Source organism: Megalops cyprinoides, chromosome 6, assembly GCF_013368585.1.
Source record: "Megalops cyprinoides isolate fMegCyp1 chromosome 6, fMegCyp1.pri, whole genome shotgun sequence".
Classification (NCBI taxonomy): Eukaryota; Metazoa; Chordata; class Actinopteri; order Elopiformes; family Megalopidae; genus Megalops; species Megalops cyprinoides.
The window spans coordinates 6,695,670-6,711,978 of record NC_050588.1 but is presented as its reverse complement, the minus strand read 5'-3'; the positions used below and the strand labels follow the sequence as shown (position 1 = coordinate 6,711,978).

Genomic DNA, 16,309 nt, shown 5'->3' with positions numbered 1-16,309 from the left:
ATATACATTTTTATACAATGTGATCTTGATACTATACAAACATATTATCAACAAAAAGCAATATAAGAAGTATATTTAGGTTCAGAGATGAAAGTGTACTAATGTGGACGCACACAGATATACAGTGGGTATCATTACATGTGTACGTGTCAGTAAGCATGGAGGTGATCCTCAAATCATCCTTACCTTTGCTTTCATCTTTGAAATAGTCAAAATGTAAACATAGGCAGAAATGAGAAAAAATGAACTGGATCAGATAATGAAGACATCAGCTAAATGTAATGGGTTATACTTGTGCATTCTCATATCCATGGCAATTAACAAGAGACTCATGTTCAAGCTGTTATGACTGTACTCTTTATTCTTCGATTTTGAATCATGTGCATTCAAAGTTGTTTAGATGATTTTGGCTAAATATAAGGGGCTTGATGAGAAATAAGGGAACAAAATTAGTTAGGTAATTAGGTAATTAGCTTAGTGAAAAAGAATTTGGATTATTCTTTTTATTGCTGGGTTTTATAAGGAGTCCAAGCAACAAACCAGATAAGATGGTTCCCTGTTGTTTTATTATTTTCTACCACTTAAATGATTACAGCGCTACACTACATGACGAAATTCGGCAGCCAGTTACCAGAATGTAAGTACTGCATTTCTACAACTTACTAAATTTGAGCTTTGTTGCTATTTTAAGAAATGAAACAGCTCTTGCTTTCATAACATTAAGACAAATGTATGTGTCCATTCTTTATTCCCCATTTCAACATGGAATTCAATGGGGTAAAAAAGCTGGTATTTTACAGACTATTATGCTTGGCACGCATGGCTACTGCAACATGGAAACGGGAGCTGTAGGCTACCAGTCATCCATCTGTGTGCAGGAGTGTGAAGCAGTACTTTGACGGTATGCAGAAAATGTTTTTCACTTGTCATACTTGCACCCTAGAATTAGGCATTTATTATTGTGTATTTTGATCCTCTTATTGTAGAACAAACTCATGCGTGCGCGTGTACACACATTGCGTGTGCTACAGGACGCTACTCCAGCTGGCACAGGGACACTGACTCAGTCTCATTCCAAAACCCAAAGGCAGGATAGAGGGGTTCAGTGAAGTTTGTGTGGAATCTGTGCAGGAGGGTCAGCGTGTCAGAGGAGACGCTGTAGAAGGACAGAGTGCCAGCCGGCCAGTCCAGATACACCCCTACTCTGAGGGACTTGAAAGGGGGGACAGGTATGGCTGTGCTCTTATTATTGTGACAGACAGTATAACAATGATCAGAGCAGGTCAAACTCCAGGAATTTATATTCCATCCAAACACAGAGTCAGCACCCTGTCCTTTCCTGTTGATTCCTTTATATGCCACTGCAAGGCGAATCCATCCTCCACTCCACTCAGTCTCCCAGTAAAAGCGAGTCCCACGCAGACCCTCTCTGCACAAGACCTGCTCCACGGAGTCAAATCTCTCTGGGTGATCAGGATATGGCTGCTCTTTCCCCCGTGTCACCTTTCTGTCCCCCTCAGACAGAGTCAACTTCTTGCTCACTGTGTTGGGGTCCAGTGTAAGCTCACAGGCATCTGCATACAGGAGGGAGATTAATGTCACTAACACTTATTATTAATATTCTTGTAGACAGAAGACAGAAAAAGTTGTGTGTGTTATTGTTTGTTATTGTTTATGTGTCTATGTATTTGTGTCATTTCCAGGTTTGTTGGTAAACATTATCTATAAACAAGCAGAAGAGTTAGAGGAGAGGAAACTGAGGAACATCATTTCTCCTCTCTGTCCTTCATCTCTCTCTCCTCTCTCCATCTCTGACATGTTTTCCATCTGTGTGACTGAAGCTTCATCAGTGCGGACACACTTACATTTACGCAGTCCTGGTTTGTTCCTGTTCTCTCCTCCATGGTCCACTCTGTAGGAAAAGAACAGGATCACAAAGTGACTGAGAGACACACGGCCTGTCAACTCAGAGCCCTGTGACAATGGGACAGCTCCACACACTCTCACACCCCTGCTGTTCTCTGTACTTACAGCAGTGTCTCCAGTTTACAGCTGGGGTCCTCCAGTCCAGCAGAGAGCGCTCTCACTCCCGAGTCCCCTGGGTGATTGTAGCTCAGATCCAGCTCTCTCAGGTGTGAGGGGTTTGAACGCAGAGCTGAAGCCAGAGAAGCACAGCCTGTCTCTGTGACTCGACATCCTGATAGCCTACAGAGAGAAGGAGACCACAGTTCTTCACTCTCCCAGCTCTGGACAAACTGCAAGGATTGGACAAATCAGCAGTACAGTGTTCCTCACCCCAGTCTCTGCAGTTTACAGTGTGGGTCCTCCAGTCCAGCAGAGAGCGCTCTCACTCCTGAATCCTGCAGATCATTATCCCCGAGCTCCAGATCTCTCAGCTCAGAGTGGGATGAACGCAGGACAAAGGCCAGATCATCACAGCAGCCCTCTGTGAGATTACACTCTTTCAAACTATGGAGAGGAGACAAGATTTCTGTTTATTATATAAAAACCCACAATGTAAACACAATAAACACAATCTCTGATTACACTCCTTCAAACCATGGAGAGAAGTTTTGTGCTTAAACACACACACACACTAATATTAGATTAGCACTTCCTAAAACTGTGGAGCAAAGGACGCAAGATTTACATATTAAATGCTGAAAATAGGGTATGATTTAGTGACAGCTCGCAGATTCTAAGTACAGGAAAAACTTAAGACTCTATGTGGCATAAAAAAAAAAATGAATTTCATGACACTCTGCTTCCACTACCAGCTAAGCAAATCTTAAAATATTTTATACACATACTGTACTTTGACCATGACAAGCAACAAATTGCAACCATGGGTGCAAAAATCTGTGCAGTAGTTTTCATAAACAAGTCAACACAAATATATTGGCATTTTCATCAGTGCAAACTTTGCTCTCAAATACCAAATAATTTACTGAACATCTTACAGTTAAAATTTGAAATGATTTGTATTGTGAATAGAAACAGTGCCTTTTCCTAAATGAATAATCATACAGGCTGTAGATTTTGTTAAAATATTTTGATATTTTGAATTAACCCCATTGTATTTGATGTCATTCATGTAGCAATACTCTTAACATTTTGTAGCCCAAGGCCTCATAATGTCAATCAAATGACCAGATGTAGCCCTTTATTTTCTGTCAGACACTGACCTCCAGCTGTCCCCCCAGTCTCACTGGGCCACCCCACCCCACCCCACCCTATGACCAGCAGGCAAAACAGCGAGGGCCAACTGGTCACCCCCATGGACTTCAAGTCAAAAGGTTGTCCCAAAAAGTTTACATAGTCAGCTAGCAAACACAGAGTAAGCATTCATTATTCATAAGTACATAAGTGTAAATTCAAATATTACAATGGTTAATACATCTCCTGGGCAAGGCTAACAAGCAAAATAGACTAGCCTGTTTGTCAGAAGTGTCCCCTATCGAGCCCGTCGACGGGCTCCTTCTGCGTACACAAAATCTTCTTATTTTAAGCGTTGAATACATTGTGTCTTTCTCTAGCGTGCCACCTCCGAATGCTTAGCCCTTTACACAGGATTCAAGATGATTTCGGATTTTGTCATAGAAAATTCATTTACCATCAAAGCAACTACACAACACCGTTGAACAGTTTCCCTTTTGTCAGTAAAGTTGTGTATTTGCTTGCTCAGGACTTCGTAAAAAACATGCATTCATTTCCATCGTAACCGGAACACAATATTCTCAAACTCATAGCAACCACAAAATGTAAAGTTTTCAGATAACTAGTGTTATAGAGTAGTAGTGTAGAAAAGGGCCACATGTTTCTGATTCTGTCTTTGTCTTTGTTTGTGCACAACCCCCACTTTTCACAGGCACTTGTTTACAACTCAGTTGAAACTTGCTCAAACCGGTCCTGCGGCTCCCCTTATCAGCAGGACCCCCGCAGGTAACCCGAGGCACAGGCGCACCCCCAAGGATGGCCCCCAGGTCACCATTTGTTCAACTTCAAGTTCAAGTTTATTTATCATGTGCATACAAGTACAGAGTACCATAAGCAATGAAATAAAATGCGCCCTGGCGCTCTCTCAGCCCAATATCAATAAATAACAATAAATACCAATAAATAACAATAAAAGTACAATAATAAAAAACCATAGATCAGACCTCAGCCCTCCTTCTAACTGAACTGTTGTTCAGGAGCCTTATTGCCTGAGGGTAAAAACTGTCCCTGAAGTGGGAGGTCCACGCAGTGATGCTCTGTACGCGCTTCCCCGAAGGGAGATAAGAGAAAAAACTGTGAGCGGGGTGACTTGTGTCCTGCATAATGCATAGTACCTTCTTCTTGCAGCGTTTGATGCTGGGGGCTAGCTCAGCTAACTAGCTAAATCATATTAGTCCAATTGCCCTAGCATGTAAAGCCTCTCACTGGATGGTAATGCGTCACTCACTGTTCTGCAATTGCACCTAAACATAAGATACTCATTCTCTGTTTGAAACAATCGCATCAATCAGAAAGAAGCTAAAGAAGCTAAACACAGGCTACATGTTTAAGATTGGCTGGTGAGTGTGTTACTGTCAGTCCCTCCAATCACTGTCTGTCTTGCCACCATTTATTTTGTAGCATACAGATGCAGAATACAGAGCAAACCAAGTGTTATTTCACTTTGTGCTTGGGGGATTGGCTTGAGGCAATAGGTATGCAAAGTTTGAGAAACTACTTCTACTAAATATTACACTTATACTAATAAGCAACTTGTGGGATTTTTTATTAGCTTCATTATTTTAAGGTCAAATTATCATCTGGGTAGAAACATCTTTAACAAAAATTTCTTTAACAAAAGACTACTTTTGTGTTTGAGTTTAATGCTGGCAAAAGCCACAAAGCTATGGCAGATTCATGAAATTACTTCTGCATTAAACTCAGCCCATGCACTGCTAAGGCTTTTTAGCACTCTAATTTGATGCATGCTATGATACTTTAGCAATATTAATCTAGTCGCCACCAGGCTGATTGCTGAGGATTCAGATTTTATCTCTTACAGTGAAAAATATAGTACTCAGAAAAATAAAAGAAATAACCATGAATATATTTGGTTACTATATGTTTTTAGTCATTAGTTGCCACATAAAATTGAGCAATTATGTATATTGTTACTTTCTAGTAAGTAACTGCTTGAGTCAGTGCTCAAAAACATGGGCAAGTTTTCCCGTTACTCAACTGACAACCCTTATACTCCCCTGCAAGAGGTGTTCATCTGCTTTGCCAGGTGTAAGTAAGACAGCAAGAAGAGAGGGATGGGACTAATGTGGGCAAAGAAAGAAGGCTTCTTTACTCACAGCAATGTCTCCAGTTTACAGCTGGGGTCCTCCAGTACAGCAGAGAGCGCTCTCACTCCTGAATCCCCTGGATGATTGTAGCTCAGATCCAGCTCTCTCAGGTGTGAGGGGTTTGAATGAAGAGCTGAAGCCAGAGAAGCACAGCCTCTCTCTGTGATTCGACAGCCTGACAGCCTGCAGAGAGAAGGAGACATGAGCTCTTCACTCTCGCAGACCTGGACAAACGAGGTTCAGCCACATGGTGTTCTGTACCTTATAGCAGCTGCATACAAAATAACAAATGGATCATGGATTTAGTGATTATCGTTATCAAATACAAGCATTGTTCAGAGTGTATTCAGTCACTTGGTCTAAAACACAACACTCAATTCCCTTTTCTTCGAACAGTTTCTATACATGCTCCTCACAATCTAAAAAAATACATCTGGAAAGTATACAGTTGGGGCACAAACAGGCCAGAGTTGTGAAGAAATATTCTTGGAGTTTTTGGAGAGAAAGCAGGAAAACATTGGTGTCAATGTTTCAAATTTGTCTTTATGATACTGCTATATGGGTCAAGAGAATATTAATTTCACAAACAGGTTTGAATAAAAAAAAAATCCTTCTGACTTAATAGCCTCTGTCCAGTCTGCAACAATGACCAGTTGCTGTACAGGTTCCCCTGAGACCAGATCTGCATCTCTTGTCAGTTGAAAAACACACAACATAAATGATGGAAACGGTAACATTTGGTTCATTTCCACTAGCAAGCAAACTTTTTTCTGTTTGATATGGTTGGATAAGTATTTATCTGATATAACCAAAAGTGCAATACAAAAGGTTATTGGCCAAATTTTGTGTAAGTGTCTCATAGTTTCTGATTTTGTAATGTTATTTTGGTCAGGTGAAACACCTTTCACGTGGGTGAACATGGCGAGTGAAAGGTATGGTAATCAGTGGAGGAAGCACAACTGTTCCAAAGTTTATAATAATAGAGTACAATGTTACTTCCATTTCAGATGGGAAGTGACAACAGAATGCCAGAACTACCCTATATTCATTGCAACTGGTAAGGATGTAAATAGCATGCTTGGCATACTGCGTGCAATAAAAGGGACAAAAATGCTACTGTACATCCAACCTCTTTGAGTACCTGTCACTGTTACAGGCACTCCAGACAATGTTTAATCTAGTTTACATACTTGCTAGATAGTTACAAATATTATACCTGTAAACACTTGTATTATTTGTCTGAAAAACGGTGGCTAAGTATCTGTTGCTAAGATTGGACAAGTGCTATTCAGGGGCAGGGCTTAGTGAAGAGTCTATTGTTTCTAGAACTGTTGATACTTTTGTGGGTAGACAAGTAGGTAGTTAGGTAGGGAGGTAGCTAAATAAGGTAGGTGGCTGTACATTAATAGCTTTCTACAGTAGCTAACAAGTTATCAAAATGATATATCACAGCATCATTCTATTACACTGCTACATTTGTAGTTAGCAAGCGAGGCAACCAACTAGACAGTTAAATGCCCAACTACATAGAGTAACAAGATCTTTAGTTAGCCTTGCTATCCAGCAGTACATGTAAGTTTATACGAAATACTACCTTGACTTTCTAGTGTCAATTGCTGCCATAACCTAAGGATGGACCTTGAAGTGATCCTAAGGTTGATATAAAAGTAACTGAAAACCAGTAATTCTCCACCAACAAATGGAGGATCAGTCAAAAAAGCACTGATCCAGGATGTCACTACACATAGATCATAGATCTAATAATAAATATTAGTCCTGAATTGCTCTGATAGGGGAGTAAGAAAATAGCGATGAGAGTAACTTGGAAAGAGAAGGAAAGGTGGGGAGAGAGGGGAAAACTAAGAGCAATGGAGCTTATTAACATATGACTTTACCTCTCTATGGAGTCATAATCATCGAACTGCATTTACTGAAAGTGATGTATTACACAGAACTACTCACCTCAGTCTCTGTAGTTTACAGTTTGGACTCTTCAGTCCAGCACAGAGCCGCTCCACTCCTGAATCTCCCAGGTTATTGTAGCTGAGGTCTAACTCTATCAGGTGTGAGGGGACTGACTGGAGAGCAGAAGCTACAGTGTCACATGACTCCTCTGTGAGATCACAGCTGTCCAGTCTGCAGGGGAGAGTTCAAGAACAGTTGATGTGAAATCATGTTAAATTTTAAATGTAATACTGATGCTGTTCAGTCAAACAGAGTAATTATAAGGTCTAAATTATAATCGTTGTAGGGTTGTGGTTTTGACCCATTTTCTTCCTGTCCACCATAAAATTAAATAGCATCCTGCCTCACTAGTTCACTTCCAGAATGAATCATGGTCTGGTCTGGGTTTATACCTCACCCCTTCCTCTATGTCTGCTACAAATATTCCGGCTTTGCTGCATTCTCTATCACTTAATACTTTTAGAATATGCCAGTTTTATGTTAAACTGCATCAATCATACAGAGGCACTTCTGAAACATGCAGTGGTGACAGTGGAAATAATGAAACCGACAGAGAGGTAACTCCCACTTTCAACACTATTAGAAAGAGAAGGAAAGGTGGGGAGAGAGGGGAAAACTAAGAGCAATGGAGCTTATTAACATATGACTTTACCTCTCTATGGAGTCATAATCATCGAACTGCATTTACTGAAAGTGATGTATTACACAGAATTACTCACCTCAGTCTCTGTAGTTTACAGTTTGGACTGTTCAGTCCAACACAGAGCCGCTCCACTCCTGAATCTCCCAGGTTATTGTAGCTGAGGTCTAACTCTATCAGGTGTGAGGGGACTGACTGGAGAGCAGAAGCTACAGTGTCACATGACTCCTCTGTGAGATCACAGCTGTCCAGTCTGCAGGGAAGAGTTCAAGAACAGTTGATGTGAAATCATGTTAAATTTTAAATGTAATACTGATGTTGTTCAGTCAAACAGAGTAATTATAAGGTCTAAATTATAATCGTTCTAATCGTTGTAGAGTTGTGGTTTTGACCCATTTTCTTCCTGTCCACTATAAAATTAAATAGCATCCTGCCTCACTAGTTCACTTCCAGAATGAATCATGGTCTGGTCTGGGTTTATACCTCACCCCTTCCTCTATGTCTGCTACAAATATTCCGGCTTTGCTGCATTCTCTATCAGTTTATACTTTTAGAATATGCCAGTTTTATGTTAAACTGCATCAATCATACAGAGGCACTTCTGGGACATGCAGTGGTGACAGTGGAAATAATGTAACCAACAGAGAGGTAACTCCCACATTCAACACTATTAGCATGAGATGCACATCTCTAATGTTATCATTAAACAGTCATTAAAGATGGCAGATGTTGAACTTAACTTGGAATAAATGATTTGGCATTAATGCCATTAATAGGTCATGATCTCCCAGTGAGTCTCTTACAAACATACATTCAATTTACATGTAGAGAAGACCATGAAAAATTATCTCTTTGTTCACTGTGCCATTACTGATAAACAGGCTTGTTAGGATTTGACCTATTTCTGTAAAATATCATTTTCACAAAACTGCAGCTACCCAATAGCCATTAATAACCACTGAAAGTGAAACACCAGACAGAGACCATTCCATTGTCCTTTCTGAAACTCCTAGATGTTGAGCATTTGACAGCACATTCACATTTGGAGGGAATGCATGGGTCATTGTGGAGGCAGAACATTTTACTGTAGAATTTGCAGATTCTCTTTCAGTTTAACAGTCTCTGCTAGTTCTGGTGGTTGCTTCCATTTCATATGGGTGAAATTAAGATTGAGGTGGGCATTGAGAATGTAATTTCACTGCTCTGAATACGCAAATTAGCATTAGCTGTACAAGGATATCTCAATGTTGCCATTTTTATTCTTGTGATATACAAATGTACTGTTCTATTAAATTCATTTTTTATTATTCTGAACACTGAAATATAACTAGCTAGACTATATGTAGGACTCTATTTAGTTTGACAATAATATTTCAAATATGAAATGTTTTCTGATTGTCACTGGATTTTACATAATTGGACTATTCTGAGATACATAGTTAAATGTCAAATACATATTATACAGTATTACTGGAGGATATCCCCCATAGGGTGCTATTGCAAGCTTTAAATGGCCATATAGCAATATCAGAATCATAACTCAACAAAAGACATGTAGTGTTGACCCTCTCCAATTGTAGTATGCCCCAGCAAACATATCTTGTTAAAAAGTAAAAAGCAATACCAACTCATAGCTTTGTGTCATATCTTTGACTACAAGGTGTCACCTGTTTTTTCTATAATCACCTTTGGGTTGCTGCCTTGGAATTCTGGACTGATTGGATGGAGAAAATGGCAACTGGGTTTTCCAGGGGAATGGTAGGAAACTTAGCTTGGTGTGTGTCATGTGTTTTCTGTTATTTAAGCCCTGCCCTTTCCCTGCCTTGTTGCTCAGCCTTGAATTGCTGTGCTTTGTGTAGCTTTTGCTTCTCAAGCTTTCAGAAAAGAAAACTTTGTTTTCTTGTCACCAACCTTTGTGTGTGAATCATCTGTACATTTGGATTCCCCCTGCTCCTTGCAACATTTACAGACTCAGGTCTGTGCTGTATGCAAAGATGAAAATACACATAATGCCCAGATATCTACTCTGTTTGTTAGACAGATTTTGAAGGGAATAACCCTTTTTTGGAAATGCAGCCAGTGTGTGTTAGTTGTTAAGGGTAGGGGATAGGGGTTGACAGAGGCGAATGGTTTCTGGGGGAGGGGGCCCTCCAACAATCCAGGACAATCTGAACACTAAACTCTGGAAATGGTTTTACATGCATTTGCACCACTGAACAATCATGCCAAGCTTCATCCAGATGGGATAATCTCACCTTCAATCATTGACTCAATGGAGAAAAAACAGAGAAAACTTTCCTTTGGTCTTTGTAGGGGGTTAGTCTGAGTTTTGCACACACCACTTTATTTTCCCAAAGAAAACTCTGATTCTGACAAATATGAACTAGCTTATGAAAGTAGTGTGAATCATCCACATTCTTAAAAACGTAACAGTACTTACATGGCCTTCCTGCAGTACTTGATAACAGGTAACAGTCTCTGATAACCTGCTGCTGATGTGTTGTACATCTTCAATTCAAACATATCCAGGACCTCCTCTGACATCAGCAACACAAAGGCCAGAGCTGAACATTGGTGTGGCTCCAGTTTTTTATCTGAAAGTGTTCCCGATCTCAGGGAAGTCTGGATTTCTTCCACTAGAGAGTTGTCATCAAGTTCACACAGACAGTGGAACAGATTGATGGTCCTCTCTGCTGAAGATTCCTCTCCGATCTTCTCCTTAATATACTTTATCGTTTCCCTAATGCTGTGTGATCTGCTTCCTGTCTGTGTCAGAAGGCCTTGCAGAAGGCCCTGAATGGAGTCCAGTGAGAGGCCGAGAAGGAATCGGAGGAAAAGGTCCAGGTGTCCATTCTTGCTCTGTAAGGCCTGATCCACTGCACTCCGGTGTAACTCAGACAGCTGGATTCTTTCACCTTTGGGGTTTGAATCATCTGAACTGAGTAAATTTCTGTCCTCGTTTACACATGTAAGAAACACAAACAAGGCAGCCAGATACTCCTGAACACTTAGATGCACAAAGCAATAGACTTTCTCCTGATACAACCCAGACTCTTCTTTGAAGATTTCTGTGCACACGCCAGAGTACACGGTAGCTTCACTAGCATCAATGCCACATTCTTTCAAGTCCTTTACATAGAATATCGGATTGCCCTTTTCCAGCTGCTGAAAAGCTAGCTTCCCCAGTTTCAGGATGATTTCTTTGTCAGACAGTGTTATCTTGTCTGGGTTTGTCTCAATGGTATCCTTATACTTCAGTTTCTTCACATCAGTCTGAAGGAGCAGGAAGTGTGTGTACATTTCAGTCAGAGTTTTGGGGATTTCCCCACTGCCAGCGCTACTCATCAGTTGTTCCAGAACAATAGCAGAAATCCAACAGAACACTGGAATATGGCACATGATGTAGAGACTTCTAGATGATTTCATGTGTGAGATAATTCTGTTGGCCAGGTCCTGATCACTGATTCTCTTCCTGAAGTACTCCACCTTCTGTGGGTCATTGAACCCTCGTACCTCGGTCACTCGATTCACACGGTCAGGAGGGAGCTGACTGGCTGCTGCAGGTCGGGAGGTGATCCAGAGGAGAGCAGACGGAAATAGATTCCCATTAATCAGGTTTGTCAGCAACATATCCACTGATGTTGGCTTTGTTACATCACCCAAGATCTCACTGTTCTGGAAATCTAGAGGAAGGCGACACTCATCCAGACCGTCAATGATGAACAAAACTTTGACTCCATCACATTCAACACTTTGAATCTCTTTCAGTTCTGGAAAGTAGAGCTGGAGGAGTTGCATCAGACTGAATTCTCTCCCCTTCTTCAAATTCAGATCACGAATAGTAAGAGGGAAGATGAAATGAATATCTTGATTGGCTTTTTCTTCTGTCCAGTCGAGAATGAACTTCTGCACAGAGACAGTTTTCCCAATGCCAGCAATCCCCTTTGTCAGCACAGTTCTGATAGCCTTGTTCTGACCAGGTAAAGGTTCAAAGATGTCATTGCAGCAGATTGCAGTCTCCTCTGTGATTTGTATCTTTGATGCTGTCTCAATCTGTCTCACCTCATGTTCATTACTGATCCCCCCACTTCCCCCCTCTGTGATGTAGAGCTCTGTGTAGATTTCATTCAGGAGGACTGGGTGGCCCTGCGTTGCTAAACCTTCAAATATGCATTCAAACTTCTTCTTCAGTTTAATTTTCAGTTGCTGTCTTGTTATAGAGTCATCTGAGGATAGGAAACATAAAAATAAATGAAAAAAATTATGCAGAAATCAAGAATATGAACTTTGTAAGGATTTTGTACCAGAGAGTCATAGACAATATAGACATAACAACAATATTAGAAGCACTGCATGACACATTTCCAAAGGTTCCAAATCATTGTCTTAATGTTGGAAGCTTGCAAGCAAAATTACACCCATCCATTGTTTGAAAAAACAAAAGAAATGCATTATGGGGTGTGATGTATTATTACTTACACTTTTATTGTGTAATATAACCACTAGTACTAACTATACTTCAGTACCTAACTATACTCCTGCCTCCACTGACTGATTCACTGCAATTCTCAAAGAATTTGTTCCTTTTCAGTAAATCTTTCTGTTCAATACAACAAATTGAACATCATCATAAATGAATCAAGCCTCAGTTAAGGTAATCAGGCTTACTGAGCAACCCAGTCAGACCTAAAATCACTCAGTTCAACAACTAATGTGGGCATCATAGTGTCAGATTACAGTTACAGTTCAAAAATGTTTGTATATCCTGTGGACCTGGGCACAGTCTGGCCAACAAAATAGGCTGCAGTTTTCAGTGTGCATACATAGCCTGTTGGCTCAATGTCTAACCTGATACCAAACAGAATAACAACTTGAGTATGATGACCTACCCCAACAATGATGCACCTTGAGTGTAGGCGACAAGTCAGACTATTCCGCTATCGAACACTTGGAGGCTGCAACTAACAATACGGGTAGGCTACAGAATGATATCATCTAACACTGTCACATTGGCAAGGTAGCCATCTTCTTAGTGTGAGGTATTCAGGTATTTAAAATTTTGATGTTCATGCGTTGTATTGGTGTTTTCATTTCAATGTGTCTTCATTTACTTCAGTAAACAGATGTTTTAATATTGGGTGTAATTATATATTTTAGTGCCACAGTATTTTAAGTGTGTGTTTTGCTTTACAGATCTTGTCAGTTTTAATATACCTTTTAATAAAGAGCCCTTAAAGTATAACTCTTAAAGTATATCTTAACTATTGGAATGTCAACAGTGCCTCAAAATTGCAATTACTAGCTCTGTGACAAAGCTACTTCACCACTGTGCCCAGTGTCTGTTTGTTGTGAGAGAATAAATTCTTACTGTTTTGTACTCTACTGACGATTGGTGTGTTATTACCCACTCTAACTCTATACTTTGCAAATATTAATAGGCTTGTAATCAACAACAACCTAATATATTTTACCAATTGTAAACATCGAAGTATGTATGAGGAAAGTATACAAGTGACATATGCTTAAAGCTTAAACGTATTTTGCTCAATAAACAGTAAGTTGAACACTAAGTTGATCTATTTAAGGCATTTGGTAACATACAGTATTTGCATTAGCATGGTTAATAATATACAGGTAATATCACTGCGCTGCACTGGTTGGCATCAGCAAAAGATTGAACTGGAAATATGAAGTTTGCTTCCAGTTCCTGTTACCTCCATCAGTGTGGTAGGACTGAATACCTACACTTGCATACCTACACTCATCCTTGTGCACTTCACAATGCCAATGGACTTTGTCTCACATTCCATTCATTGGAGTTACTGGGATGTGGTAATGAATTTTGATTTACTTAAACTATGATTACTAGAATTTTACTCCCTGTGGTAATACTTCATTGATATTGATACAGTCAAACAATTGTGTGTATTCAGGTAGATACAGTTGAATGAGTAGGTTATTACAGTCTGATCCTGCCAGTATGTTCATTGCCGTTGTTTACGGTGATTTATTTGAATGCTTTTTTTCCTTTGTCTTTTACATTCATACAATTTCAAAACAAGATGGCACTTTCTGCTCAACCTTTTGGTGTTACGTGACCATTGACATCACAAATTGTAAGTGCTCAGCAGATAAACCTTACCAGTTACTGGTCCAGCATCTGGAAGTGGTTTAATTTTGTGGTGCAGCTAATTGTAAGTGCTACAAAAATGCTTTGGAAAATGTGAATACTTTGAAAAAGCAAATATTTCAATGTTGTGCTAAAGTACTTTTGTATTTCTAATGTAAACTCATAAGAGAAAAATGTGAAGAAAATGAGAGAAAACTCTTACTGCTCTGGACATCTCTCTCCAGTGAGTCTATAAGATCCTTCTGATTCATCTTCCTCAGAATGTGCAGTGTGATCTTCAGAGACTCCTCTCTGCCACAGCTCTCCAGCATCTTAACAACATCCAGGACCTCATGGGCTTTCTGCTGACTGCCAGTGCATTCTGGGTAATCCTGACTCAGATGGCTCTTAAACTGTTTCAACTCATCCTTGTCCAGCTTCATTAGTGTGCGCTCCATTAACTGAAATAAACACATGAAGAGGTGAGAATTAAATGAAAAATGACCCTCCAATTTTGAAATGTGCAAGAACTTTGGGGCTTGTTTGAAGTTTAACCATAGTAAATTTTTCACCTTCCTTTTAAAGCATTCAATAAAGCAGGAGTAATTTTCATGCATGAATGTACCAGAATTTGCCACTAGTTAGAAACTAGTTGGCAGTTCAAACTACCCATAAGGCAACTTAATGTCACTTGTAAGAAAATAAATTTGACTAGTTCGAATAAAATATTTACTAGTAAGAACATTACTATCACTAGTCAGGACAAAATCTTCCCTGCTGAGAGCTGTATTGCTACAAGTGAGATGGCAGAACCAGTGTCCCTAGTTGACTAATGGCCACTGGCAATTAAATGTTAAGGAATAGCCAGCAGAGTGTTTACTGAGACCAGTACATTGGAGCCTGCTGGCTCCACCCCTGGGCCATATAAGGACTTCCTGGGCTTGTTTCAAGATACATGCTGACAGCCCAGCATTTCACCTTTTTATGTGCATGTGGGAAGGGAGGCTGCCTCAAGCTGCACGGTGACATCAGCATCATGTGCCAAATAAAAACCGAAACAAAGTGTCCATGCCTGAGCGGGTTATGGCCGCAAACACTCATCTCCCCACCAAAAGGAAAAAAAAAATCCTGAATTTTTCACTCCCCCCCCCCCCACCCCCCTATTTCATTTCTCCACCCAAACAAGCAAATTATAATAGCACACTATAATAATTGTGTAGCTGGCAATAGCAAGAGCACAAGAATTAACCAGATGCAACTCACACAAAATACAAAACCAGCAAATGGTCTCATACAGCCAGCAACAATATACCTGCAGCAGAACATAGGCCTAGCTCTAGCTAACACAAAAAAAGAACACTCACTCCAGCACTAACCGCTATGTCAAAAACACAACATAACATACAAGGAAAGCGCGCGACGACGACTAGGTTAAAGCTAATCCCAAAGGAAACCATCCCAGACAAGCTCACAATTCTTACAGCTTCAGCCCCTAACTGCATTCCCAGTCTTGTTCGAAATGCTTCATTACTCCTAAGAGCAAAATCATCCAAAACACAACAGGCCAAAGTCAGTTCCTTTCTCTTTGCATTCAAAGCTTCCTCCACACATCTTTCTCCTTCCCTGTCTTGGGGGAAGGGCACATTTTCATCACCTGAGATGCTGGTTATCAAGCACTGTAATGCTTGATAACCAACTGTCCTTCTTTTCTCAGGCTGCAGTGGCGAGTCGGGCATGCAGATTCTTTTCGTATGAAGGATCCACCCCTACCTCACCGTGTATTCTGTGCAGCTCCAAATTCAGGCCCTCATCCTCTCATGTGTGGATTATTGCAACTCTCTCTTTGATTGTCTTCCTACTTGTGACATTAAACCCCTCTACCTAATCCAGAATGCAGCTGCATGACTTGTCTACAACCTACCTAAATGTCAAGTCACACCACTCCTCACCTCACTTCATTGGTTTCCCGTTGCAGCATGCAGCAAGTTCAAAACCTTGGTGCTGTCACACAGAACAGTGAATAGGACAGCCCCTTCATACCTACAGTCAGTCTTCAAACTGTATGTACTGCACAGATCACTTCTGTCTGCAACCATGGGGCAACTGACTGTCAATTCCCAATGTGGTCGCTTCTCTCAGCCACGATGCCTGTCTGTACTGGTCCCCAAGTGGTAGAATGAACTTCCCATGGGGGTCAGGACAGCAGAATCACTGACCATCTTCCAATGCAGACTGAAGACCCACCTCTTCAGACTGCATCTTGGTTCCACC

The 16,309-nt window shown here is 40.5% G+C and overlaps 1 protein-coding gene across 1 annotated transcript; it reads right to left on the bottom strand.

The window, feature by feature from the left end:
* Positions 1 to 1,035: 1,035 nt before the first annotated feature.
* LOC118778906 (NACHT, LRR and PYD domains-containing protein 12-like) lies at positions 1,036 to 14,514 on the bottom strand. Its single transcript, XM_036530699.1, has 9 exons — positions 14,256 to 14,514; positions 10,370 to 12,155; positions 8,009 to 8,182; positions 7,287 to 7,460; positions 5,334 to 5,507; positions 2,296 to 2,469; positions 2,032 to 2,205; positions 1,866 to 1,912; positions 1,036 to 1,574 (listed from the first exon to the last, which is right to left on the bottom strand). The coding sequence occupies exons 1-9, from the start codon at positions 14,512 to 14,514 to the stop codon at positions 1,036 to 1,038; spliced, it is 3,501 nt and encodes a 1,166-aa protein (XP_036386592.1).
* Between the last annotated feature and the right edge of the window lie 1,795 nt (positions 14,515 to 16,309).